This window comes from Pelodiscus sinensis, chromosome 8, assembly GCF_052426305.1.
Source record: "Pelodiscus sinensis isolate ZL-2025 chromosome 8, ASM5242630v1, whole genome shotgun sequence".
In the NCBI taxonomy this organism is placed as follows: domain Eukaryota; kingdom Metazoa; phylum Chordata; order Testudines; family Trionychidae; genus Pelodiscus; species Pelodiscus sinensis.
This window is the reverse complement of record NC_143059.1, coordinates 30,830,690-30,857,084: the sequence shown is the minus strand read 5'-3', so window position 1 is coordinate 30,857,084 and position 26,395 is coordinate 30,830,690. Positions and strand designations below refer to the sequence as shown.

The 26,395-nt window shown below is 46.4% G+C and overlaps 1 protein-coding gene across 1 annotated transcript in view; it reads left to right on the top strand.

Moving 5' to 3' along the window:
• The window catches only part of ADAMTS14 (ADAM metallopeptidase with thrombospondin type 1 motif 14), a 143,457-nt gene that overhangs the window by 13,647 nt on the left and 103,415 nt on the right, over positions 1-26,395 (top strand). The window contains exon 3 of the mRNA XM_075934971.2: positions 24,597-24,753. Coding sequence (XP_075791086.2) covers positions 24,597-24,753 — 157 coding nt within the window. The remainder of the gene's footprint in view (positions 1-24,596; positions 24,754-26,395) is intronic.

Sequence of the window (26,395 nt, the reverse complement as noted above, 5' to 3'; positions counted from 1 at the left end):
TTTGTGAGACAAAACCAGTTAATTTCCTCAGCTATCTTGTTTCTAGTTAATACTTGTTGACGCTACTGTTCATGTTCATATATATACACACACACACACACACATACATACAGGGGTCAACGATTACGGCAAAAGCCATTTGCCAGCTCCGCACCGCGCATGCACGAGACCCACATTGCGCAAGTTTCAAAAAATGCTCCCTGTGCCGCAACGCCATGCCTTCCTTGGATGGCCATGGGCGTGTCTCCACTGCCTTGGCGAGAGCCATGTACCACAGAAGTGCGTACATTGCTCAAAACTCACGACTAGGGCCCGCCGTGATCGAGAAATACGGCTTAGGATGATTGTTTTTGATAAAGCTCTTCAGCCTGCAGGATCATCCTCTCCGCCAAGTATCAGTCAGCAGCCTCAAAAGAGGAGTGCCTCGTCTCCAACTACAGCATCTCCGAAGAAATCTAAGCCATCCCCCACTAGATTGCTGCCCTTAACTTCCCATGGCAGAACTAGCTTGGGGGCTAAGTCAGGCACTTTGCTTACTAGTGCCCGTACATCTTCTTAAGTACACAAAAGGGCCGATCCGCCTCAAACATCAGGCCACTCAGCCGCAACTTCTTCAGCGGCAAAACCAACAGTATCCGCACTGAAGCCATCGGCACCGACCATGGCGACGGAACTGCGTGCACAGTCGGCACCGGTATGAGCCGCTCCTGTGTCCCCAGAGTTGGACTCAGCACCACAACAATCACCGCCTTTGCAGCCAGCACCGACCCCGGCACGGGAGCGAACGTCACCAACCCTGGCATGGGAGCGAACAGCGCTGATCCCGGCACAGGAGCAAACGGCGCTGACTGTGGCGTGAAACCGAGAGTCACTGACCCCCCCTCTCTCGTGACCACCTGGTACCAACCCCAGCACGCAAGTGAGAGGTGGAACGGAGGTGTGAGGCACCGACTTGGCCTCATCGACAAATGGCCCCACGCTTGGCGCCGGAGCAGACAGCACCTACCTTAACACACGCAGCGGGCTTGGCACTGGAGCGATCAGCACCTGCCAAAGCACAAGTAAAGACCCACCATCTCTATAGTCCATCTCCAGCTTCATCGCCTCTTGCATTCTCGCTGGCCCCATCGCCTTCTCCACCTTCACCATCAATAAGAAGATCTCCCTTGCTTTCTAGGAGATATACCTCTCCTGATAGACTACCATCTCTGTTTCTGACATCCCCAAGAGATACCAGAAGATACTCTCACTGTTTCTCTGCTTCTCCCTCCCCACTGCCGAGAAGATCTTATTCTCCCTTTCTATCCCTCCATTCATGGAGATCATCTTCTAGGCATGACTATACAAAGCACCATCCTTACAAGTGCTCTCCTTCACGGTCATCGTACTATCACCGGGACCGCTATGATTACTCGCTTTACCACAGGAAATGCTCACCGCGTTATCATGAGTACCGTTATTCACCGAGATCTCCACCCAGGTCTGCTACGGGATATTCCTCCTCCATGCACTCCCCACTCTTGCCCCTCCATTTCCTGAACAAGACCCATTGCCAACCCACCCTCTTCCTTCTGACCAGGAGGCGAGGCAATTAACCACAACGGACACACAACCCCCTGAAGTGTCTCTCACAGACCAGTCCGCCTCGCCGGATGAGGCGGTCATACCTGGTGATGTCTTTCCACCAGATGACTTAAGGTAATTCCAGGACCTTTTTAAAAGGGTGGCAGCTTCGCAAGAAATACAACTAATGGAAATGAAAGAGAAACAACATTGCCTACTTAAAAACCTACAGACAACCCAGAGCGCCAAATTAGCTATACCTCTGGATGAAGCCATCTTCGAGGTGGCCAATGAACTATGGCAAACCCCTGCTTCTGCCCTTCCAACTAACAAACGTGCTGACAAGAAGTACTTTGTGCCACCAAAAGGGTCAGAATTTTTATTTACCCACCCGCAACCCAATTCCCTTGTGGTAGATGTGGTGCATCAAAGAGCAAAGGCACCCCAATATAAAAGCAACTCTGTGGACAAGGAGTTAAAGAGTCTCGATTTAATTGGCAGGAAGGTGTACACTTCTTCAACTTTACTCCTTAGAATAGCCAACTTCTTCGCACACTTATCAAACCATAATTTTGATAATTATGAGAAGTTGACTGTCCTGATGGAAGCACTGCCGAAGTCCAAAAGACCGCTGCTCAAGTCCCTCGTTCAGGAGGTCTATGCATCTACATGAGCAAGTCTGCAAATTGCTATGGATGTAGCTGACACGGCAGCTCGCACCACCGCTACTGCTGTAGTTATGAGAAGGGCCTAATTTCTTCAATCCGCAGGAGTCCCTATAGAGTTGCAGACAAAAGTAGAAGATTTACCTTTTGATAAAGACAAATTATTCGGTGAAAAGACAGATTCCATTCTACATTCTAGTAAAGACTCTAGAACAACACTTATAATGTTGGGAATGTACACCCCACCGTACAGAAGAAGGCATTATACACCATTCCAAAGATGCTCTGACTGCTTCCATACCAGACAGCAATGGCAACATCAGCAACATCAGTTCGACCAACCACGTCATCCTCAACGTCAAAGACCACTGAGAACTTCACCAACCGTATGCAGACTCAACCCGGCAACAAACAGCACATCTGATGTGTTGGTCGAGAGCAAGCACACAACCTTCCCAAGCCTCCATATGTTCCACCATCGGCTAAGGCCCTTCTACCATCAATGGGTCAACATTACCACTGACAGATGAGTTCTGGAAATAATCCAGTCTAGGGCAACCATCCCATTCCTTTCTCTTCCTCCCACAACCCCACCATCTCCGTCCCTTTTCAGGGACCCATCTCATGAGGTCTTATTACGCACCGAAATCTCTCACCTGCTTCATATAGGTGCAATAGAAAGAGTGCCTCTTCAATTTCAAGGGAGAGGATTCTACTCCCGCTATTTTTGGTACAAAAGAAAACCGGTGGATGGAGACCGATATTAGACTTCCAGCAACTGAACAAATACCTCCAGAAACAACACTTCAAGATGGTGACCTTAGCCTCCATAATACTTACTCTGGAGCGGGGCAATTGGTTTGCTGCTCTCAACCTCAAAGATGCTTATTTTCACGTAACAATTCATCCCGTGCACAGGAAGTTTCTACATTTCACAATTGGTACAGACTACTTTCAGTATCGAGGTCTACCCTTCAGCCTCGCAACAGCACTCAGGGTGTTCACAAATATGCTGGCAGTGATAGCCGCGCATCTCCGACACAGAGGGGTGATAATATATCCCTACCTAGATGATTGCCTTATAAAAGGAATCTCGTCAGCGAAAGCATCTGAAATAGTGTGGATTACGATCAAAACCTTCCTTTTTTTAGGTCTCCTTATCAACGAGGACAAGTCCACTCTTCAGCCTACTCAGAATATAGAATTCATAGGTGCTCGCCTGGACTCCATTTCAGCAAGGGAGATTTCAGATGATACAAAAACTACTGGACGAACTCCTCTACAAACGCTCAGTACAGATTATAACAGTGCTCAAACTGATGGGCCATATGGCCTCCACAACATACGTCATACCCCATGCCAGATTACGTTTTCGGCCGCTACAACACTGGCTGCTCAAAGTCTACAATCTGATGAAGCACAACGTATGCAGGATGGTGACCATTCCTTCCGCAGTCAAATCCTCTCTCCACTGATGGACCAGAGACGACAACTTGCTGTCAGGCACCTGATTTCATCAGCCGCCGCCTTGTTGTCACATTACCATGGATGCCTCCCTCATCGGCTGCAGTGCTCATAAGGGCAAACTTTCCATCCAAGGCCGCTGGTCGACACAGGAGTCTCTACTACATATAAATCTATTAGCGCTCAGGGCGGTTGCCAACGCCTACAGGCATTTCCACACATACCTTCACAACTCCACTGTGGGCGTTCTCACAGATAATATGGCAACCATGTATTATATAAATCGTCAGGGGGGTGCACAGTCCCGATCACTGTGCGCAAAGTCAACCCGATTATGGAACTGGTGCATTGCCAATGGCATAACCCTTGCAGCGTCTTATTTACCTGGCATCACCAACAGAATAGCGGATTCCCTGAAAAGGAATTTTGCAACAGATCACAAATGGGAGGTTCACCAGGGAGTCCTCATTCCATTTTTCAACTGTGGGGCACTCCTCAAATAGACCTATTTGCCACTGCCAACAACAAGAAGTATCACTGTTCCTGCTCCAGGGCAGGCCTCGGCCTCAATTCCTTGGGGGACACCTTTCTCCACAATTGGAAAGATTCCCCTCATGTATGCTTTTCCACCTACGCCTCTTATATCCAGGGTCCTACAGAAAATCAAACTCAACAAAGTGACTGTGATATTATAGCGCCCGCATGGGCATATCAACACTGGTATCCACTCCTCCTACGACTGGCCCTATACCCGCCAAACCAGCTCCTGTTAATCCCGAACCTCCTCACTCAGGAGCAAGGGTCTCTTCTGCATCTGCAGCTGCACACCCTTCACCTTTTAGTGTGGTACCTAGTTGGCTAAATGCTTCTGAAGCTCTCTGCTCTGACCAAGTCAAGGACATTCTCATCCACAGTAGAAAACAGAACACATGATCTACTTACCTTGCAAAATGGTTCACCTCCTGGTGTTCTCAATATCATATGGATCCTCAAATAGTTCCCATCCATGTTATTCTTGACTATATGATGCACCTAAAACAGAGTGAATTGGCCTTAGCATCCCTAAGAGTCCATCTCGCAGCACTGACAGCCTTTTGGTATCCAATAGATGGCGTGTCTTTATTCGCCCACCTCTCACTAAAAGATTTCTTAAGGGTCTAGTAAACCTAAACCCACCTACACATGCTTCTCCTCCCTTGTGGAGTCTGGACTTAGTACTTGGGACTCTCACTGCACCACCTTTTGAGTCTAGCTACAGTTCCTCTCCACACCTCACGATGAAATTGGTCTTTCTCATCGCCATCACCATGCAACGAGTGAGTGATATTTCAGCACTTACGGCATTACCTCCCTACACCATTTTTAACAGAGACAGTGTTATCCTGAGACATCACCCAGCCTTCATCCCTAAGGCCTCTTCAGACTTCCACCTTACTGATCCAGTGGTGCTAGCCGCTTTTTACCCAAAACCTCATGCATCATCATGTGAGGCAGTTGTCCACACATTAGATGTGTGCAGAGCACTAGCCTTTTATATAGAATGCACTAAAACCTTTAGAAAAACCGACTGGTTACTTGTCTCCCTCGCTGAATGTTCTAAAGGGGACCCTTTATCATCCCAGAGGATATCCAACATCATTATTTCCTGAATAACCCAGGGTATGTCTACACTACAACCCTAGTTCGAACTAGGGTGGTTAATGTAGGCAACTGAAGTTGCAAATGAAGCCCTGGATTTGAATTTCCCGGGCTTCATTTGCATATTGCCGGGTGCCACCATTTTTAAATGTCCGCTAGTTCGGACTCCGTGCCCGCGGCTACACGCGGCATGGACTAGGTAGTTCGGATTAGGCTTCCTATTCCGAACTACCGGTACACCTCGTTCCACAAAGAGTAATGGTAGTTCGGAATAGGAAGCCTAATCCGAACTACCTAGTCCATGCCGTGTGTAGCCGCGGGCACGGAGTCCGAACTAGCGGACATTTAAAAATGGCGGTGCCCGGCAATATGCAAATGAAGCCCGGGAATTTCAAATCCCGGGCTTCATTTGCAACTTCGGTTGCCTACATTAACCACTCTAGTTCGAACTAGGGTGGTAGTGTAGACATACCCCCAGTGCTATGCCATACGAAATGTGCCACTTCCACAGCGCCCTAGAGCCCACTCTATGAGGGCGGTAGCGACTTCTATTGCTTTCCTAATGGGTGTTCCTCTTTCTGATATCTGTAGGGCAGCCTCCTGGGCCTCTTACCTCATGTTTGCCAAGCACTAAGCTATTCAGTGCAGATGGCTTCTGGATACTTTTGTAGCATCTGCTGTGCTTTCATCCATGAGCAGATAAGAGCCTCTGAATCCCACCTTCCTTTCAACGGGTGGGTACTGCTACTCAGTCACCTATAGTGGAGCACCCGTTGGGACATCACTTGAAGAAGAAAGCGAAGTTACTCACCTTGGTGCAGTAAGTGTCGTTCTTCAAGATGTGTGTCCCTGGGGGTGCTCCACTACCCACTAGCCTCCCTGCTTCGGAGTCTGTTTCTGTCTATTGCAGATTCTGAGGCAGGTCCGAGGAACTGCATAAGACTGGATTGTGCAGCACGGGAGAACGCGAACACTGCGAGACGGCTCCCTGCACATGCACGGTCTGACCGAGTATGGCTTTGAACTTCTCCATCCTGCGGCACCAGAGCAAGCCCAGCACCTACAGTAGAGCACCCACAGGGACACATATCTCGAAGAATGACACTGCACCAAGGTGAGTAACTTCGCTGTCTGAGATTCCTCACCCTCATGGTATGAGCCTGCACATCTAACGCTGTTCACCCCACAACCTAAGCCCTGCTAACCTGAGTCAGCTGAGCCCAGCCGTGGCCATGCTATGTGTCTTTTATCACAGTGTATATGCACCACACAGTGTTGATAAAGTTAAGTGCTTCAAATGAAAAAATGTGCACAGATAAAGTGTGTTGTGTAAAAACTGGAACCAAGATTTAAAAAAAAAAAAACTGCTTAAAATTATTATCCAAAATCCACATTTAGACATGTAAGTAGGTGGCCTGATTTTCAGAGGAGTTGAGTCCACACAGCCTGTCCCATTTTAATGCTTAGTCATAGGCACCTGTGTTTGAAAATTTTGTTCCGGGTAGCTCAGGAGCATATGTAATAGGCTGTTGAGTCCTTGTCTTCCATATTAGTTTCAAAGGCAGTCCTGAGTTCAGAAACAGTGGGAATAGAATAGCTATAATCTTTTGACTTGCCATCACACTTTCTCCTCCAGTTATTAGCAGGCTCCTTAGTTTTCTTGGACTTTAAGGAATCATTTTTTTTACCATGTTTTAGTACATATGCCCATGAAATTGAGCTAAGATTCCAAGTGTTTTTATGGGAACAGTACAGGCAGTCCCCGGGTTACGTACAAGATAGGGACTGTAGGTTTGTTCTTAAGTTGAATTTGTATGTAAGTCGGAACTGGTACATATTGTAGGGGAAACTCTAGCCAAACATTTCTCCAGAGCTCAGTTTTATTCTCCCACACCTCACTTCCCTCAGTCCTTTATTCTCAAGCTGAGGTGTCTGCTGAGAAAAGCCGCTCCACGTCTCCCTGGTCTGCTGGGGAGGGGGCACTAGCTTCGCATCTCTCTGGTCTGCTGGGGGGAAGCAGCTAGTGCGGGGTTGCCTCACCCCGTATGTAAGTAGGGATCCGATGTAAGTCGGATCCATGTAACCCGGGGACTGCCTGTAATTAGAACAAGTGAGTGTTGCATGGACACAGATCAGCAGCAGAGTCCTGGAAGTTTTTACTGCTTTTCTTTGTGTATCTTGCTTATACAGTGTTTTGTTAATTGCAGAGGTCATTTTCTGGTGGGGAGAGAGCGTATCCTGTTGTTACAGGAGTCCAGGGATTTAGGTGTAAAGATGGACTCCCATTCTGGGGAAATGCTAAAAAATATTCTTGGCCACTGTTCAGTTTGATCAATGCCTGTATCTTTTGTCATTTTCATTACTAATTATCAAGGATATTTGTGATTCTTCTTTAAATCACTTCTCTTTCTCCTTTTTGATGCTACAGTAACAATACAGTAAGGATGTTAAATTGCAGTTAGCTGGCTAATCATGTAGTTGATACAATTTTATCAACTACACAATTAATTAATAAGGGGCCACTTTGCAGAGCCGCAGTGGGGGGTAGTTCCTGGAGCTGACTGGAACCGGGACTTAGTAGTCCTGGCTTGTGCCAGCTCCGAGAGCCTCCCGCGCTGCAGTTCTGCATTTTAAATGTAGTAAGAGCCACTGGGCTCTTACTACATTTAAAATGCAGAGGCACATCATCCAGAACCAGCGGCCATGCACAGGGGCTGGTGCCGGAGCAGCATCTGCCGGTGGCAAATCTTGACCCTGCCACGGGTAGAGTCTGCTTCACAGCAGCCTCCCATCCTACTGCTGCCTCTCATAGAGGCAGCAGGGAGGGGGAGGCAGTCAGCACTGCAGAGACGGTGCTTCGGGAACTGTCTTTGCATACTCACGTGCTCCACTCGACTACCTGATAAGCTTATGCTTATCAGGTAGTCAAGTAATTCACTACTCACTAAGGGTATGTCTACACTACCCCGCTAGTTCGAACTAGCGGGGTAATGTAGGCATACCGCACTTGCAAATGAAGCCCGGGATTTGAATTTCCACGAGGCGTACAGATAGTTCGGAATGGCTTGCTAGTTCGAACTATCTAGCCCGTGCCGCATGTAGCCGCGCGGCACGGGGTTCGAACAAGCCGGCATTTAAAAATGGCGCCGGCCGGCTTATGCAAATGAAGCCCGGGAAATTCAAATCCTGGGCTTCATTTGCAAGTGCGGTATGCCTACATTACCCTCCTAGTTCGAATTAGGGTGGTAGTGTAGACATACCCTAACATCCCTACAATACAGTTCTGAATTTGGGAAATCACGATCACTTCTAGAGGAACAAACGTGGGGTGAAATCCAGACCCCACTGAAGATAACAGTTTTGCCATTTTTTGATATTTTGAACACAAGATTGTGTCTTCCCAGCAGGAACCAGTTGAAGATTTTAAGTTGTAGAGATGTTTTCATTTATTTAGCAGTGAGTCTTATTCTCTGTTATCCTGCAACTTGTAATTTACTCTGGGGCAAAGTGAGTGTAAAGTGTTACCTCATCAGGCTGCTAGGATTTTACAATTAGGCCCCACTGTCTTTAAGAAGCAGCAATAAAAAAAAGCAAAGGGATAAGTATATTGCTTTTTAAATCTTTCTCCCCAGATTTGTATAGTATATAACAGGGGTGTGCAAAAGGGCCTCCGTGGGCTGCATCCAGCCCGCCAAGGGGGTTGATGCAGCCTGAAGAGGCCCTGCTGCTCTCCCACCCCCAGGCCAATCAGGATCTGGGGGCTGGAGAAAGTGCGCAAAGTTTCCCTTGCCCTGCAAGGAGTTCATGGTGCTTAGAAGTGCCGCGTGCTCCTGCCAGGGTGGGAGGAGACTTTGCGCGTTCCCCTGCCCCCCAGACCAATCAGGGCCTGGGATGGGGGGAAGTGCACAAAGTTTCCTCCACCCTGCAAGGAGTGCATGGCACTTCTAAGGGTTGCCAGATGGTTGAAACAAAAATACCGACCCCTCCCCCCAAAAAAAACCACTGCAAAAAAATTCTGTTGAAGGAAAAAAAAGGGGGGGAGGGCCAAAAAAAGGACTCCAAGACTTAAGCAAAAAAAAAAAAAATTAAATTAAAAATTAAAATAAAACAGCATTAAAACAGCATGTCCCCTTTAAGAGTGAGTGCAGGGATAGGAACAGAGGAGTGGTTGAGCACTAAGACCCTTGGTCAGCAGGCAGCCTTTTGTGCCGGCAGCCTTGCGGAACCAGGTAAGCATGGGCGCTGGGGTCCGGGGGCTGGGGGTGTTGGGAGCCAGGGGGGTTGAGGAGGGGGGTGGGGGGAGTCCAGGGGCTGAGTGTTTGTAGGGTTGCCAGGTGCCCGGCATTTTTGACTCCTGGCCGGGGAAAAAATCAGAAAATACCAGACATCTCAGATGTCCAGTATTCTCTGAATTTTTTTTACCGGACAGGAGGCGAAAATACTGGACTGTCCGGGTGAATACCGAACACCTGGCAACCCTGGCAGGAGGAGACTTCACATGCTCCCCTGCCACCAAGCCCTGATTGACCTGGGGGCAGAAGGGGGAGTGAGCGAAGTCTCCTCCCACCGCCAGGTGCATGGGTATCTAGGGAGAACCTCTTGGGGGAGGCAAAGACTTTACACGCTCCTCCACCCCAGACCAATCATGGTCTATGGGTGGGGTCTATGGGTGGGGAAGAAGGGAAGTGACATGGCCCCGCCCCTTCTGCTTGAGGCCCTGCCCCTTCCGGTGTGGCCTGGGACCACTTTAAATATTTCTTAAATGGCCCCTGGTAAAAAAATTATTGCCCACACCTGTTATATAAGGTCCTCCTCAAGGGCTATTCCTGCTTCCTTAGTGATTGTTTTGCCAATAGGAGGTGTGTTGGACCCCAAAATGTAGCTGTTAGTTGTAGGTTTATGCTTGTAATTTCTGGAGCATGGGCTTAGTGTTAGAAGGGAAGCAGAATACTTGTTTAAATGTTCAGAGGCAGGTGTATCTAATTTTTTATTGTAGGTCTGATATCAAGCGCACTGAGACTAATTTGGCTGTAGTGTATCTCTATCATTTGCATGAAGTTACTCCTAATTTGCAGAGGTGTGAGATCAAAATGAGGCCCTAGTTTGGTTGAAGAGCTAATTAATGGAGTGATTCTTTCCCCTTGGCTTTCACCTCTGCAAAATCTAGATTCAAAATCCCACTTAAGGCACAAGTAACAATGAAGTCAGACTATTTCATGTTCATAGACATCACAAAAACACCATTTTGACCCCCTTTTGTGCTGTTGGCAATCTCTGATAAAGAGAAGCCCATAACGAGATCAGGGAGGTTTTTGCAAGTCAGGATTGATGTGAGTAGGCAAGGTTGCATGGAGGCCCAGAACCAGACCAGTAGGAGATGTTGAAGATCAAGACTGAGATATGTTGGCAAATGTTTGCTGGAAAAACTTGCAGAGTTCTTGCTTGTGATGTGCCAGGCTCAACCAAATTCTATTCTCTCATTTTTCATGAGCATTAAATCTGCTAAAAAAAAAAAGCTATCAAGCTTTCATCTGATTGGTTGCAGAGCCATGAGTATAATATACAGCCTGTTATTCTTTATGGAAGATTGAGCAAGTGAAAGGAGGAAGCTGCTGGGCAAGTTAGCTTGAATAGGAATCACGTTTCTCAGACATAGTTCTGCACTAATCATGTACATATGGGTCCCATTTCAATAATTCTCTTAACATTTGAAGCTAATCTTTTTGATTACTGATCATTCAGCTTCAACTCAAAGTGCTGTAGAACTAAATGTCATGCTCAGGATAAACGAGTGTCCCGTTCTCATTGACTTTAACGGGAATGAGACAAACATACTCGAGAGAAGAACTCACTTTGTAGTCTGAAAGCGGAGCATTTAGACACATTCCACATCCCCACGCAGCATGTTCTTGAGTCTGTGACTCAGGACCAAGAGGGTAAATAAAGCAGATTAACTTCAGCTAGCAGAACTATGCTGGATCAACCCCTTATTCATGTGCAAGTAATGCAAAGGTCTAGAGTTATCCAAGTGGCTAAAAAGGCCTCTAATTTAGTTTTAGTTTATTTGTTCCATACTTTGCTGTGTTTTTTAAAATTTATTCCACATGTAACAGTGTATAAAATATACTGGAAGTGTGTGAGACTGCTGCCTAAATTATGACATATGGGATCTGCCTAAGATGCAGAGTATTATGCCATAACATATTTCAAAAAGGATATTAATTTCATTATATTTTAAATATATTGTCACATTTGAAACATACCATCTGGGCAATAAATTTTATTACTGTACAGAATTTGGTTTTGAATAGTGCCTTTCATAGTTAGGGAATTGTACGTAGCTTGCCAAAGCAATGGGCTGGATACAGAGTGCTCTGGGTAGATGCCACAGCCATCATGCACTCATGACAGCAATTGTTAAACATCAGAACCTGTTTTTTCAGAGGGGGGAATGTGGGTACGGGTGACAGGTTTATCCTTTACCCTTTTTAGTGCCAGATTCTGATACCTCTTCTTTAATTGCAGAGCATTATAGACTTCAGTCAGACTACTCCTGGAGTATGATGCTACCCAACATGAGTAAAGATCAATATCTGGCCATTAGAAATGTATCAAGAGATCAGTTTCTTATGAAATAGACAGTTTCTGCCCATACACACCCATAAAGTGGGCCAACATAGTTTCCAGCTTAACCCAATGCTACCTTCTACTGCAATGGAATACAGTAAGGATGACCTCATACTGATGGATTTCCAGGTGAAAGAATACTCAGTTTATTGTCTAAGCTGGAAGATGGCACCTCTGCTCAAGTAGCACTTCTTCTCAGTACTTTTAATCCACATGAAATGATAAGTTGATATTTCTGTGGGAGTTTGAGCCTCTTTTACTTGCTGATTATAGAGGAAGCATTAATGTGGGGAGAGATTTATCCTTGGCTCCATGGGCCATCTCTGGGCCTATCTGCCTGACTTCCATTTTGAAGCCTGACATCTCTTCAGCTCTGTAAATTCCACCGTCCCTCAATGTACATTGACAGTCAGTAAAGAACTACCCTTTCCCATTCCTCATCCCCATCTTTCTTCCCCTGTACTCTTTGCAAAGGTTGAGCCTGGTTAGAAATAAGTTTCTTGTAATATATTTACTAGTGTTTATGGTGGAATCCTGTCACAAAGGCTGATTAGGAAAAGCCCTGCTTTGATAATTATCTTTGTCTGAGAACTACACACAGCTCCCTAAAACAGTGAGTTTCTTAAGATACAGTAAAACTCCATTAGTCCGGCATCCAATGCTCCGGGACTCCTGATGGTCCGGCACCATCAGGAACCCGGAAGTGCTGGGGCAGCCGGACAGGCTTCCCCCATTCAGCTGCTGCTGAAACTGACCAGCAGCTGAATCGGGGAAGCCGGAAGCAGAGCAGCTGGGGTGCTGCCAGGTTGGTCTCGTAGCGCTGCGCCTCGGGGCTGCGGGACCAAACCGGCAGTACCCCAGCTGCTTTGCCCCAGGCGTCAGGATTCAGCCGCTGCTGATACTGACCAGCAGCGTCAGTTTCACCAGCAGGCTGAATCCGAACGCCTGGGGCAGAGCAGCTGGGGTGCTGCGGGGTTGGTCTCGTAGCACTGCCCCTCGGCACTGTGGGACCAACCCGGCAGGACCCCAGCTGCTCTGCCCCAGGGGTCCCCACATCAGCCGCTGCTGAAACAGATCAGCGGCTGATTCCAGGAAGCCTGGGGCAGAGCAGCTCTGCCCCGGGCTTCCTGGAATCAGCCGCTGATCTGTTTCAGCAGCGGCTGAATCGGGGACCCCTGGGGCAGAGCAGCTGGGGTCCTGCAGGGTTGGTCCCGTAGCGCCGTCCTTTGGACCAACCCGGCAGGACCCCAGCTGCTCTGTCCCAGGCGTCCCCAAGAGCAGCTGGAGTGCTGCTGGGTTGGTGCCGTAGCGCTGCCCCTCGGCGCTGCGGGACCAACCCGGCAGCACCCCAGCTGTTCTATTGCAGGCATCCCTGATTCAGCTGCTGCTGAAACTGACCAGCAGCAGCTGAATCAGGGATGCCTGGGGCAGAGCCGGACTATCGTAAGGGGGGGCTATGAGGGGTCTGGGGTGGCATCCCCTCCCACCCCACTCCAGACCCCCTCATAGCTCCCCCTTCTGATAGTCCAACATATCTGATAATCCGGCACCCCCTGGGTCCTAAAGGTGCCGGATTATCGGAAGTTTACTGTAGTAACAATATTTCTGTCTTGCCAAAACAGATTTAGTTCTAGTTAGTCTTTTAAAAAGTACAAGTCATGCCAATCAGATTATAATTGGCTCTAATTAGCATTCCTGCAAGTTGTGCCACTTTTACCAGCAGCTGATTGGCATTCAAAACAATATGAAACTCTTTCCTACACCTGAAAATATCAAAGGAAATAACTTGAAACGTATTCCTTATGATCAATTATCCGGGTAGTGAATGTGGGTTGTAGCCCTTCACATTACTTATATTGAGTAGTATCTTATTTGGTAAGTGATCCGGATTACTTGTGGAGTAAGGTACTATTTAGGGTGAGCATGGATGGCAGAATCTGTTCTGTGAGACAGACAAGTACCCAGAAGTTAACTACTTCAAGATAGGCCCAACAAGGAAAATAGCAGAACACCACTGGTCATCACCTATAGCCCCCAACTTAAACCCCTCTAGCGCATCATAGAAAATCTACAACCTATCCTCGAAAACAATCCCTCACTCTCACAGGCCTTGTGGGACAGGCCAGTCCTTGTCTACAGACAGCCCCCGAACCTGGAGCAAATCCTTTCAAGCAGCCACACACCACATCTCAGATACACTTACCCAGGAACCTACCCCTGCAACAAAGCCCATTGCCAATTCTGTCCGCACATCTTTATGAGTGACACTGTCACAGGACCTAACCACATAAGCCACAACATCAGGGGCTCATACAACTGCACGTCCTCTAATGTGATATATGCCATCAAGTGCCGGCAGTGCCCCTCTGCCATGTATATTGACCAAGCTGGACAGTCTCTATGACAAAGGATAAATGGACACAAATCAGACATCAGAAACGGTAACACACACAAACCTGTAGGGGAACATTTTAATCTGCCTCGTCACTCAATCATAAATTTCAAAGTAGCCATTCTTCTATAAAGCAATTTCACCACCCAATTACAGAAAGAGACTGTAAAACTGGAATTCATCTACAAATTTGACTCTGTTAACCTGAGCTTCAATAAAGACATTAATTGGTTAACTCATTACAAAGCCAATTTTCTTTGCCTTTAACATCCACATTTTCACATCAAAAGTTACAAATGGGACACATCCACACCACTTACTTAGCTTCATTAGCACATGTCTTACAATTGACAGATACTTCTGTTACTGTTATATATGTCTTGGTTTCCATTATTTCTACTCCAGCTCATCTGATGAAATGGGTTTTACCCACAAAAGCTCATGATACTATATAGATTTTGTTAGTCTCTAAAGTGCCACAGGACTACTCGTTGTTTTTAAAGTTCCTGACTAACATGGCTACCCCTCTGGGACTTTTTATCCTGTGAGCGATAGGCAAATACAGCAATATCAGTAGAAAATGATGATGGAAAGTAATTGTGTATTCAGATAGCTAAAGTGCTGAGTAAAATCAAATTGCATTGCCCTGGAATGGAGCCCATTTAATAAAGCCCTGTCACAGGAGCATATTCCCCACGTTGCATGTGCATGCACACACAGGCTATGTCTACACAGCCACATTTTTTTTGAATAATCGACCTTATTCTGAAGTAACAAAGAGCGTGTCTACACTGCAAGCCATTATTTCAAAGTAATGGCAAGCTGGAGGACTTCTTACTCCAACGCCTGTAACTTTCATTTCACAAAGAGTAAGAGAAGTCGAAGGAAGAATGTTCTTCTTTCAACTGCCTGCTGTATAGACAGTGCCAAAAGCTGAATTAAGCTATTTCAACATCAGCTACATAGTTTACATAGCAGAAGTTGAGTAGCTTAATTGGACTTTTGCCCTGTTGTGTAGACATGCCCACAAAGAGAGTCAAGCACTGTACAAGGCATAGGTGCTGATAAGCAGGAACTGAGTCATGAACTCCTTATTTAAGCAAAGCTTTCTTGGGACTACAAAGGGATTTGTTTTAATACATACTTGAGGATTTATCATGGAACTATCTCATAGATGCGCTAACTGTAGGGATAGGGAGGAGCCTTGTGCTCAGAGTGCCCATGTGACTCTAAAGATATCAGAAGCTAAGGGTATGTCTACACTACCCCGCTAGTTCGAACTAGCGGGGTAATGTATGCATACCGAACTTGCTAATGAAGCCCGGGATTTGAATTTCCTGGGCTTCATTAGCATAAAGCCGGCGCCGCCATTTTTAAAAGCCGGCTAGTGCGAACCGGCTAGATAGTTCGAACTACGTAGCCATTCCGAACTATCTGTACTCCTCGTTCCACCCTAAGAGAATAGGATGACTGATGCTGACTGATGCTGACATCAAGCTGTACTTGCAGAATGCGGGGGGAAGGAGAGATAGAGTGGAGACCATGCTTTCTGATTTCCACAAGGCAGGTCCAGTACTTAAAATGGTGTGTCACTATTGGATCCCCTGATGTCAATGGATGGAGTAGAGATGTGGGGGCAAGACCAGAAGTGGCAAACTCATTGCATCATTGATGACCCAATAAACCTCTTGAAAACATTCAGACTAAGTATTTTGAACCAGAGTTTTTGCATCTGAGAGCTTTTTGCAGTGTCACTTTAGTTCGTATACAGCTGAGATATTTAAATAAATACTGGTTATAGAATGGGCAAACTTGTACATTCCTGGTGCCTTCCTTCTCTTTCAGAACCTGAGAGGCTGATGTAGTTTGTGTTTTATTTTTTAATGTATTAGAACCCTTTGATTATAGTTTATGTCTGCACACTAGTCATTAGAGTTTCACTGGTGGGAATTCTGGACTTTGATAAATGGATTGGAAGCTTACACTCAGCATCACTGTAAGACTTTACAAATGACTCTGTGTCCCGTGCTGGTAAAAATGCTCTTTTGTAATTTCCTTAGGTAATACTCAGTCTATTGCAATTCATATCTCCATGCTTCCTACAACAGCAATACACTAGATAGACTATTTATTGTTTCTTCTTCTTTTTCCAATAGTAGAACAACACCAGTACTGTAAACAGAGGTAAAAGTAAGCTGGCGTGGCCTGGCATGGCACACTGGTAAGAAACTGGCCAGCTGGGGATGGGGGCCTTAATCCTGTCCTTCTCCCTTCCACTGCCCAAAGTTGAGGTCACTTGCCAGGACCCTGAGGCCAGCAGCCAGGAGAGCCCCCGGCATGCAGCTGCATGGCCAGCGGCAATAGAGCTCCCCATGGGGCAAGGCTTGTGGCTGGAGAGCCCCTGCCCCTGGGGCCACAGAGCCTACCTGGAGGTGCAGAGTTGGTTGCCAGAGTGCCCCTCCAGGCGTTGGTGGCTGGAGAGCTCCCCGGGGATGGCAGGCCCAGGGGGGCTAGAGAGCTCTGGGTATGCAAAGTCTGCATCCAGGACTTTGCTGGGTCAAAATCCCAGGGGAGCTGCAGTACCGAGCCTACCCTTAGCTCCCTTCCCATACCTAATAGCACTGCCCCCACAACTCCCATTTGGCTGGAAACAGGAGCAGTGCAAGGCAGGGTCACAAATGGAGACTGCCTCAGCCCTGAGCCTCCCAATCCTCACTCTACCTTACACACTCACACTCCGAGCCCCCTTTCCTGAGCTCCTAACACACCAGCCCTCTACCGTGAGCCTCTTATACACTTGAACCCTGATTCCAGCACCCCCACCCCGCACATCTCCAGCCCCCTGCCTTGACTCCTGCACCGTCTCACACCCCAACCCTCTGCCCTGAGCCCCCTGCATTCCACCCCACACTTACATTTCTTACAGGTGCTGTTGTATCTCAACCCCTCACCCACTGCCCTAGGCCCCTAAAGGGGGGGCGGTTGTGATAGGACAGTACCTGTAAAACATGTAAGTTACTTTCACCACTGGTTGTAAAAGGCCAATGGGTTTTTGTGCACTGAATCTGTTCATGTTTCTACACGGACATGGCAAGCTCTGAAGTTCATGATTTTTCAAATTTATAATTGACAAAATCTTCTGTATCTTAAGCTATAATCACCTTCCCCATATCACTCTAATTGCTGGGACTCTAACTTGTACAAGGCATCTGGCAGTGATCACAGGCAGCTGGCAGTGATTGCAGACATTGGCAGTGACTGCTGAAGTACTGCCTGCTGTCCTCTTGTCCTGAAGCTGCCAGGGTTTTGTGCCAAGCAGTCTCTCTCAGCTCTGACCTGCTTAGACTCTGGAGCTGTTCTGCAGAGAAGATTCCTGAGGGAAATACGTGATTGAGTTCACTGAAATGGTTGGTCCATCAGGAGAGGTAAAATTATGACATTAGGCTCCTGTTTTGGTTCGGATTGGGATTTGTCATTAACAGATGTACGGCTCTGACTTTGTTCCAAATGAAAATTCAAAATCACCCAGGTGTATTCAAGCAATGGAACTTCTTAAATTGCTAAACACACCATTGTCTATTTTCTAAAAGAAAGATGTTCCTGTTTGCAGCATGACTAACTTTCAAGCTGCTCAGTGACTACTTGAGTATTTTGCCTTTGCTCTTGACTAAGGCTGGATGCTTCAGAACAAGGCAGACCTCCCCCCATAATGCACTGCTAAAAATGAGTGTCAGTATAGTGTATGAAGGTGGGGATTATTTCTTCCAGTTGCCAGTTCATTTCTCAAAACATGGAGATTGAAAGCCCTTGAAGTTTAATTGTTTAGTTTATATTCATAGTGGATTCTCATATAGGATCAGATTTTCAAAAATGAAGCAGTTAAAATTATTGTACTTGTCTAACATATACATGGTGATTCTCTATGTGCTTACCGTAATCAACAATTCATAATGTATGGGCAGGTAAGCATCTCAAGCAGTTGATTTACACATGCATCAATGAGTTGCAAACATAAATTAGAGAAGCACGGTGATTTGGATTTGTTTGACTTTGAAAATCTGGCTCACAATGTCTAATCCTCTTTTGAATTTTACTGAGTTGTGTGCCTTGATATTATTCTACAGCAGTTAGCTTCACAGGAATGTAAAGAATAACAGGCAAGTCATTTTGTCCAAGGCCATCATGGATTTTGTATCTAATTGACAAGAAAGTAAGATTTTTTTTCCTTGGATACACAACTGCCACTGATTAATTATGTGGCTTTGTTCAAGTCACTAAGGCCTAGATTTTTAAAGAGACAGAGGGATTTAGGCTGCCTAACACCATAATCCCTTTTGAAATGAGACATAAGCTCCTAAATCAGATAGGCATTACATTACTGAGTGCAGCAACACCTAAATATATTAAAAGTCTGTGCCTAAAGGCCCACTTCAGTGATTTCCTTAAATGCATGTGTTACGGGGTGCCCCCGTCCCTGGGTGCGCCCGCAGACAACCCCGAGAGCCGGGGGAAGAGAGCGGAGACCGGCTCGCTCCCCCGGCAGTGCGGCGCATGCACCCAGGTCCGCCCGCCGCATTTAAAAAGCAGACGGACCAGCTGGGCAGGGGGCGCGGAAGCGGCGGAGAGCGTGGTGCCGGCCGGGGCGTCCCAGGGAGCGACCGCAGATGCCAGCCAACGCCGAGAGCGCGGAGACGAGCGGCAGGCGCCGCGGCAGGGCGACCCGGGGTGCCAAGTCGGCAGAGGCGGCCAGGGAGGTCGCCCAAAGGCGAGACGGCCCAAGATGCCGGCCCCTTGACCGACAGACCTGGAGGGGCCGTGAGTAACCCCCCGACGGGCGCCGGGTCCTCCCCATCCCAGATTACGGGGACTCTCCCCAAACCGTGGGGAAGCGGACGGCTTGCTGGGCGGTAGGTTGGTCTCTCCCAAATAAGTTGGCGTAGACCACGACCTAACCCCCTCAGAGCGCAAGCCTAGAGCAAAGCTAGGGAGTGGGGCCTCCGTGCAGTAAACACGAGGACCCATTCCCACATGAGTTTGGGGGGGGAGGGAATGGGGAGGATCTGTGACAGCATACTTAAAAATAGAATGCCCATTGACTTCATGGAGTCTCACTGAGTTCAGTGGAACTACTCATGTGAGTTAAGTGAAGCATATGAGTAAGTTTGTAAGGTCAGGTCTCAAACCTCTGTGCTTTATACTCCATCTTTAAAAAAGGGAAATAATAAATACATACTTTTTTATGGATATTGTGAATATAATTGGTACAAACACCACCAGCAATTTCACAGGGGTTTCTAAAACTTGAGTACAAGCTAGCCAGATTGGTTAATGCCACAATGAATACAACCGTACACACATATGAAGAACTTAAAAACAATGAATAGTCTAGTAGCACCTTAAAGACTAACAAAACATGTAGATGGGATCATGAGCTTTCATGGGCACAACCCACTTCTTCAGATGACTGGAGTATTAGAAGTCTAGATCCAAGAATAAATAAGGGGAAAGGGAAAGAGGAGAAAAAAGGAGAGAAAAGGAGGGGGAAAAAAGAGAGAAACAGTGAGTAGATGGTTCAAGTAGTTACAAGAGGATAAGAACAAATAGCACCTTCTTTGGCTGCTTGGTTGGTTGGTTAATATGAAGGAAATCAAATAATGCAGACAAGCTTGGAAAGGCCCTAGATTTGCCTTCCTTGTCCCTTCTAAATATGTCTCCCGAGTAGTCATTTGTTTGTACTTCTGGTAAAAAGTGAGGCTTTTACAAACACTTCTAAAATGAAAAGAAAAAAAAAATTCCAGTCGCCTAGTATTTAGGGTTGCCAACTTTCTGATCGAAAAAAATTAAACACTCCTGCCCCACCCCTTCTCCAAGTCCTCTGCCCACTCATCCATTCTCCCTCTTTCCCTCTCACTCCCTTGCTTATTGCCACTGAGATGGGGAGGGGCCCTTTTTGACTAGGTGTTCGGTTGAAAACTAGTAGTAGTGATCCAGTATGCACAGCCCCAGCACTCATAGGCAATGCTGTAGAAACAAACCTGTATGCTCAGCCTGGTACTCATAGGCATTCATATAACAATAAGCTAGGCTATGTCTAGACTGCAAGCCTCTTTCGAAAGAGAGCGTCTAGACTGCACACGGAACTTTCAAAAAAGCAAGCCGTTTTTTTGAAAGAAAGCAGCAAGTGAGTCTGGGTGCTCTCTTTCTAAAAAGCCCTGTTGCTTTCAAGAACGCCTTTTTTCGAAAGAGCACTTTCGAAAAAAGGCGTTCTTCCTCGTGGAATTAGGTTTACCGCCGTCGAAAGAAAAGCCGCGTTCTTTCGATTTAATTTCAAAAGAACGTGGCTGCAGTCTAGACGCAGGTGAAGTTTTTTCGAAAAAAGGCTACTTTTTTCGAAAAAAACCCTGAGTCTGGACACAGCCCTAGTGTGGGGAGTCTACCATTCACAGGCAAGCCTGCGGGAACAAATTATCGTATATGTGCACAATGAAAGTCAACAACTTTCATAACTTGACAGTGTTAAGTTTCAAACTCTTGAAGAAGCCTGTTGATTAAAAACGAGAGAAAAACCCATTTAAAACCGTGAAAGATACTTATTCCTGCGTCTGGAACAATGTTCCCTCTAATCATTTCCACCCATGTGTGGGTTTTTTTCCCATCCATGTGCAGAATAATTTTTATGTGCACCAAGGCATGTGTGAATGTGCATCACCAGTAGAAACAAAACCTAGCTGTGTGTGCTCTGCTAATCAGTTGGATTTGGTGAGCTATAGACCATTGTGCTTGTTTTTGCTAAAACTAGGCATTGTGCAATTTCCTTTTGTTTGCCTAAGGTCCTACCCAGTTGGAGTTTCGGTGCATAAAAGAGCTGGTCAATTTCAAGGTACATTTAATGGAAGCTTCATGCTAGTTAAGAACAGGTGGTAGCCAGAAAACATTTCTAATAACATTTGTTATTTCATACATCTTTTCCTTGTCTGAGAAGCATTATTAGTCATAATACTTTGTATTTATAAAGTGCTTTCCATCCAATGTTTTCAAAAGGCTTCCAGGCTAAGGGCGATGAGCCTCTTGTAGCTGTGAGTGGAGTTAATATGTTTGGTAGAATGGCTGATTTTCCTCCCATCTCCTCTTTAGGGAGAGTTCTGGATAGTTGGTAGCATTTGAAAATGGGAGTACATGGTAGATGATGGATCCCACAGGGTAGATAAGTTAAACAGAAACACTTGTAATTAATCAAAAGAAAATAGATTTTTATAACCACATAGGAGCTTAGTTTGAAATTGTTTTTCATTCATTTTCATTCATTCATTTCTCTTTTCCATCAAGAAAGAGAATTTGAGGGACCTTGTATGAAAATTGTGGTAAAGAGTCTAAGAATATTAAACAGCTAAAAGATGCCCACTCAATCTGCCAAAGAAATTACTGCTACTTGGACTAATTGAAAGCTTACAGACAAAGGCTGCTTGTGGGACATGATGAATTGTTCCTATACATGTTACTGTAAGGAGAATAATGAGGCATGGAACACAAAGGGGATGGCAGTCCCCTTCAGAATGTTCACCTACCTCCTCTTTCTCCTCTAATTAAACCTGTCTTTCCTCAAGCACCAGCATTCAAGGTTAAATAAAAAAGTATTTCTACTATTTTCCATTACAAATATATAGTATTTCAGCTACAATATGGGTTAAATAGGCTTTTGTGGGCTAGTCTGAGAACCTAACTACTAGGGATGTTAAAAAGCGGGTAATTGGGTAATCGTGTAACCGCTGAAAATCTCAGGCTAGGTCTACACTACAGAGTTTTTGCACAAAAACTTGCGGAGTGTCCATACCTCAAGCTCTTTTGCACAAGTAAAACGAAAGAACAGAGGGGTTTTTCTGGTGTATGTATTCCTCCTTCTACAAGGAATAACTCCTTTTTGCACACGAGCTCTTGAGCAAAAAGGTGTGTGTGGACAAGGAATGGGAGGTTGGGGGGGTTGTGCAAAAAGAGGCAATTGAAAAAAGCACAGGTGCCCTGGTGGCCATTCTGTAAATAGCAATCAGAGTTTCCTTTCAAGGAAAGTGGGTCTGGCCCACGAAAGCTCATCATCTAATAAACCATCTTGTTAGTCTTTAAAGTGCTACATAGTCCTGTATTTTGTTTCAGCTACACCAGACTAACACGGCTACATCTCTATCACAGTTTCCTTTCAAGAGAGTGTCCATGCAGTCTGGATGCTGTCTTGCACAAAAGCGCATCACTTTTTCGATGAGCTTTTGCAGTATGGACGCACTCTTGCGCAAGAAGCCTGTAGTGTAGACATAGCCTCAGTGGTTACACCATTACACACTGCAGGCACTGTAGTATAAAGCTTATACTGCAGAGCCCACCATGTAGCCAGCTGCCTGGGAGCAGAGCCTGCTGGCCCCACTCCTGGGGAGTTGACTGCACTGTGGGCTCTGAAGTATAAGCTGTATACTGGAGCCCCCGCAGTGTGGGACAGCAGCCAGCTCCCTGGGAGCAGGTATGCACTGGAAGCCAGCTTTTACGTCGGCTCACCGGCTCCTGCCTGCCAGCCCCACTCCCAGGGAGCTGCTGCCTCTGTTACAAAGGCAGCAGCATGGAGTGGCAGTCAGCTCCTCAGGAGTTGGTGCACGCCAACTGCTACCCTAGGGACTCTGATACGGAGCTAGCAGTGCATATCAGTTTACGGTAATTTATCAGATAACCATTTAAATGGTTATTATATTACATCCCTACTAACTACCATTTATAACACTGTTTCTTTGGGAAAATGTGTTCTAAATTCCAAACAACTGACTTACAAATTAACTTTTGCAACACAAGTTGGGGACTTCCTGCATTGTTTTTGTAAATTATCTTGGAACAGAAGACAGTGTTTTCAAATAGAAGCAGCTGAATGTATCAGTAAAGTTCTTTATGGATGTGCATTTTATTTTACAGTATACACAGGTGTATTAGGTTCTTCAGAGAAAATTCAGAGACATTAGGTTCCACCTCTAAAGAGCTTTTGCCATAAGGAACCAATACTCATATTCATTATTGTGTAGTATCTTTCTGTGCAAGTAGTCTCATCAGTTCATTTCCCTGCCTGGGGACAAATTCTGTGAATAGTGGTGAAAATGTCTCTGGTAATAATGTGAGGTCTAAGAAGGGTAGAGGGTCAATGCACATGCAAGGGAATGACTTTGATTTTAAGATAATAAGTAAGGTGAATTTGCTGACTTCAGATTAGCCTGATTTCTATCATCATCTGTCATTGGTGGTAGTTTATTAATTAAAATACAGTATTAAAGTTTACTTTAAGAGTTGTCTATTGCATTGCACATGACACTTACGTACCTTCTTCCTTTTCCTTTTTTTGCAGTGAGTGGTGATGTGCTAGTGTTAAAGAGTTTAATGCAAATTACCTTTGTCCACATTGTTTTGGAGGATGGTCTTGTTCTCTGGGGTTCCTTTTTACTCCATGCTTGCATGTTCCCTTGAATGCACTGTGGACACCCCTCTTACTGCTTTCTGTCTGTCACCATAGGACAGCATGGCCTAGTTGTCTGAGCCTATAGAGTGGCCCCTGCTGGCAGAGTGGTGCAGTCTAACTGCCAGAGTCCACTGAGTAGCCTTTGCTGGCAGGGCAGCTTGGCCTAATGCTTAGTACTGAAGGGGCCGTTAACACAAAGAGGGGGATACCACTGGTAGGAGGGCCCAGGCCCACCCAACTTCACTGGGTCTTGTCTTAAGGCCCTGGAAGTGGTTGAGTGGTCCACCACTGGCTCAGCAGGGAATCCCAATGAAACACACTCAGCTCATTTGGCTGGGAGGTACCACTTGCACACATTTCCTGGGGCACTCGCTACCATCTTTGGTGACAGGGCAATCCATGAGCCTTCAGGGTCCCCAGGCTCCACAGTGCAAATTACTCCCCAGGTCTCAGTCAGTTCTGGAGGTTTGTTCCAGTCTCCTGGGTCTCAGGCTCCCTCTGTCAGGTTCTGTGGCTGATCTACCTCTGGAGATCTGACATCCAGCCCAGGCTGAGCTGAGTTGCTCCCTCTTATACTAATCCAGCACTTGGAGCATGCCCAGTATGGTGGGGTGGGATGGGGAGGGACTTCCTCCAGCCACGGTGCATTAACTCCTTTTGTCCCAGTGTGGGATAGGCACACCCTTTCACATGCTCTCTTTTAGCAGTACAGTGAATGTATATATATTTTCTTCTTTCTTTTTCCCCTTTCTGTTGTGTGTTTTAGGCTGGCCTGATTCGGACGGACAGTAGTGAGTTTTTCATTGAGCCTCTGGAGAAGGGGCAGCAGGAGAAGGAAAAGAACGGGAGGGCACATGTGGTCTACCGCAGATCTGCTGTCAGACAGGAAAGAGCAGAATCACAGAAGGATCTTCATAATGAAGGTAGGACAGTGTGTGTTGAATACACATGTACACATCCTTTACTGCACCCTGCACGCACATGCTTCATTAGCTCTGGCTGAGCTGCACTAGGACACAAAATCTGATTAATGAGGGGAGCTTGCAGCATTCTTGGTGTTTATTTGAATAGTCAATTAACCTTATGAATTCTTATTGGTTACTCGACTAGTCTATAGTACCTGGGAGTGGGGCTGGCAGCCACTGGGCTCCACTCACACCCCTGAGGAGCCTTCTGCCACTCTGCGCGGTTGCCTCTGTGGGGTGCCAGGCAGGAGCTGGTCTGCGAGGGGACCCAGTTTAGACACCAGCTCCCCTCACAGACTGGCTGCCTGTCGCCCCATGCTACTGCCTCTGATACAGAGGCAGCAGCATGGGGTGGTAGCAGCCTGTGTCCAACGGGGGGGGGAGGGGTCTGAGCTCTTGGACCCAGCATGAGCTAGAACTGAGCAGGGCTGCCTGCCCGCCTGGCTCCTAATACACTTTAAAAATGCAGAGCCACAGCAGAGGTATGTCCCAGAACTGGCACAAGCCAGAACTGAGCTGGGCTGCTGGCCAGCCTGCTAAAAAATTTACTGTTGGGGGGAGGAGGGATGATGTGTGTAATATATAGCATTAACCTATAAGCTTTTGATTATCGGTTCTTAACTGACTAGATATTACATCCCTAGTCCACGGTGCTTCTTAGAGCACTTTGGCAGATCTAACTCCAGGTGGACAATAAGCGACTTGCAGGCCAGACATGATTCACCAGTTAGCCACTGGCAGGCTGCCAGATGCTTTATTTACCTGAGCGTCTGCAGGTATGGCCACTCGCAACTCCCATTGGCCGCAGTTCATTGTTCCAGCCAGTGGGGACTGTGTGTGGGAAGTGGTGCAGGCTGAGCCACTGCTTCCTGCAACTCACCATTGGGCGGGAATGATGAACCGCAGCCATCAGGAGCTGAGTGTGTCTGTGCCCATGGATGCTCAAGTAAATAAAGCATCTGGCATCCTGCCAGGGACTAACCTGCAGACGCTCAGGTAAATAAACCACGTCTGGCTGATGGATTGCTTATTGCCCACGCCTGCTCTAGATTGTGCTAAGCTACCCACAGCTCCCCAGGAACTTTCTAGCAGTTGACAATCACTGGTACCTGTACTGGGAAATGAGAGGAATCCTGTTGAAAATCCTTTGGAGCCCAGTGAAGCTTAAAAGCCACTTTATGCCCTAAAGAACCAGAGAATTTGGCAGCTACAGTCTCCTAAATCCAGTGAAAGTACCCTCGGATGAATCAGATCCATAATTTTGTTCTGATGAATGGGAATGATTTGTGTTTTATCTGTAGAAAAATCAGAGGGTATGTGACTGTGTGCAGAGAAAACCCCAAGTCTCCTCTTCCTGGATAAACACTGAAATGCAGGAGTCTGCTGTCATTGAGTTAATTTAATCTCTTCAGTATAAGGCATGCTTTTTAATTCTGGTTTCAGTGCAATTAAAGATCTGATACTTGGTCATAATGCTGTAAAGATGCCTTTCCTGGAAAGCCAGTTTAAAGCAACCAGTAACGATAATAGTAATACTTTGCATTTCTTTAGCACCTTCCAACTGAAACTCTCAGTTATGTCTAGAATACCCTTGGTTTCC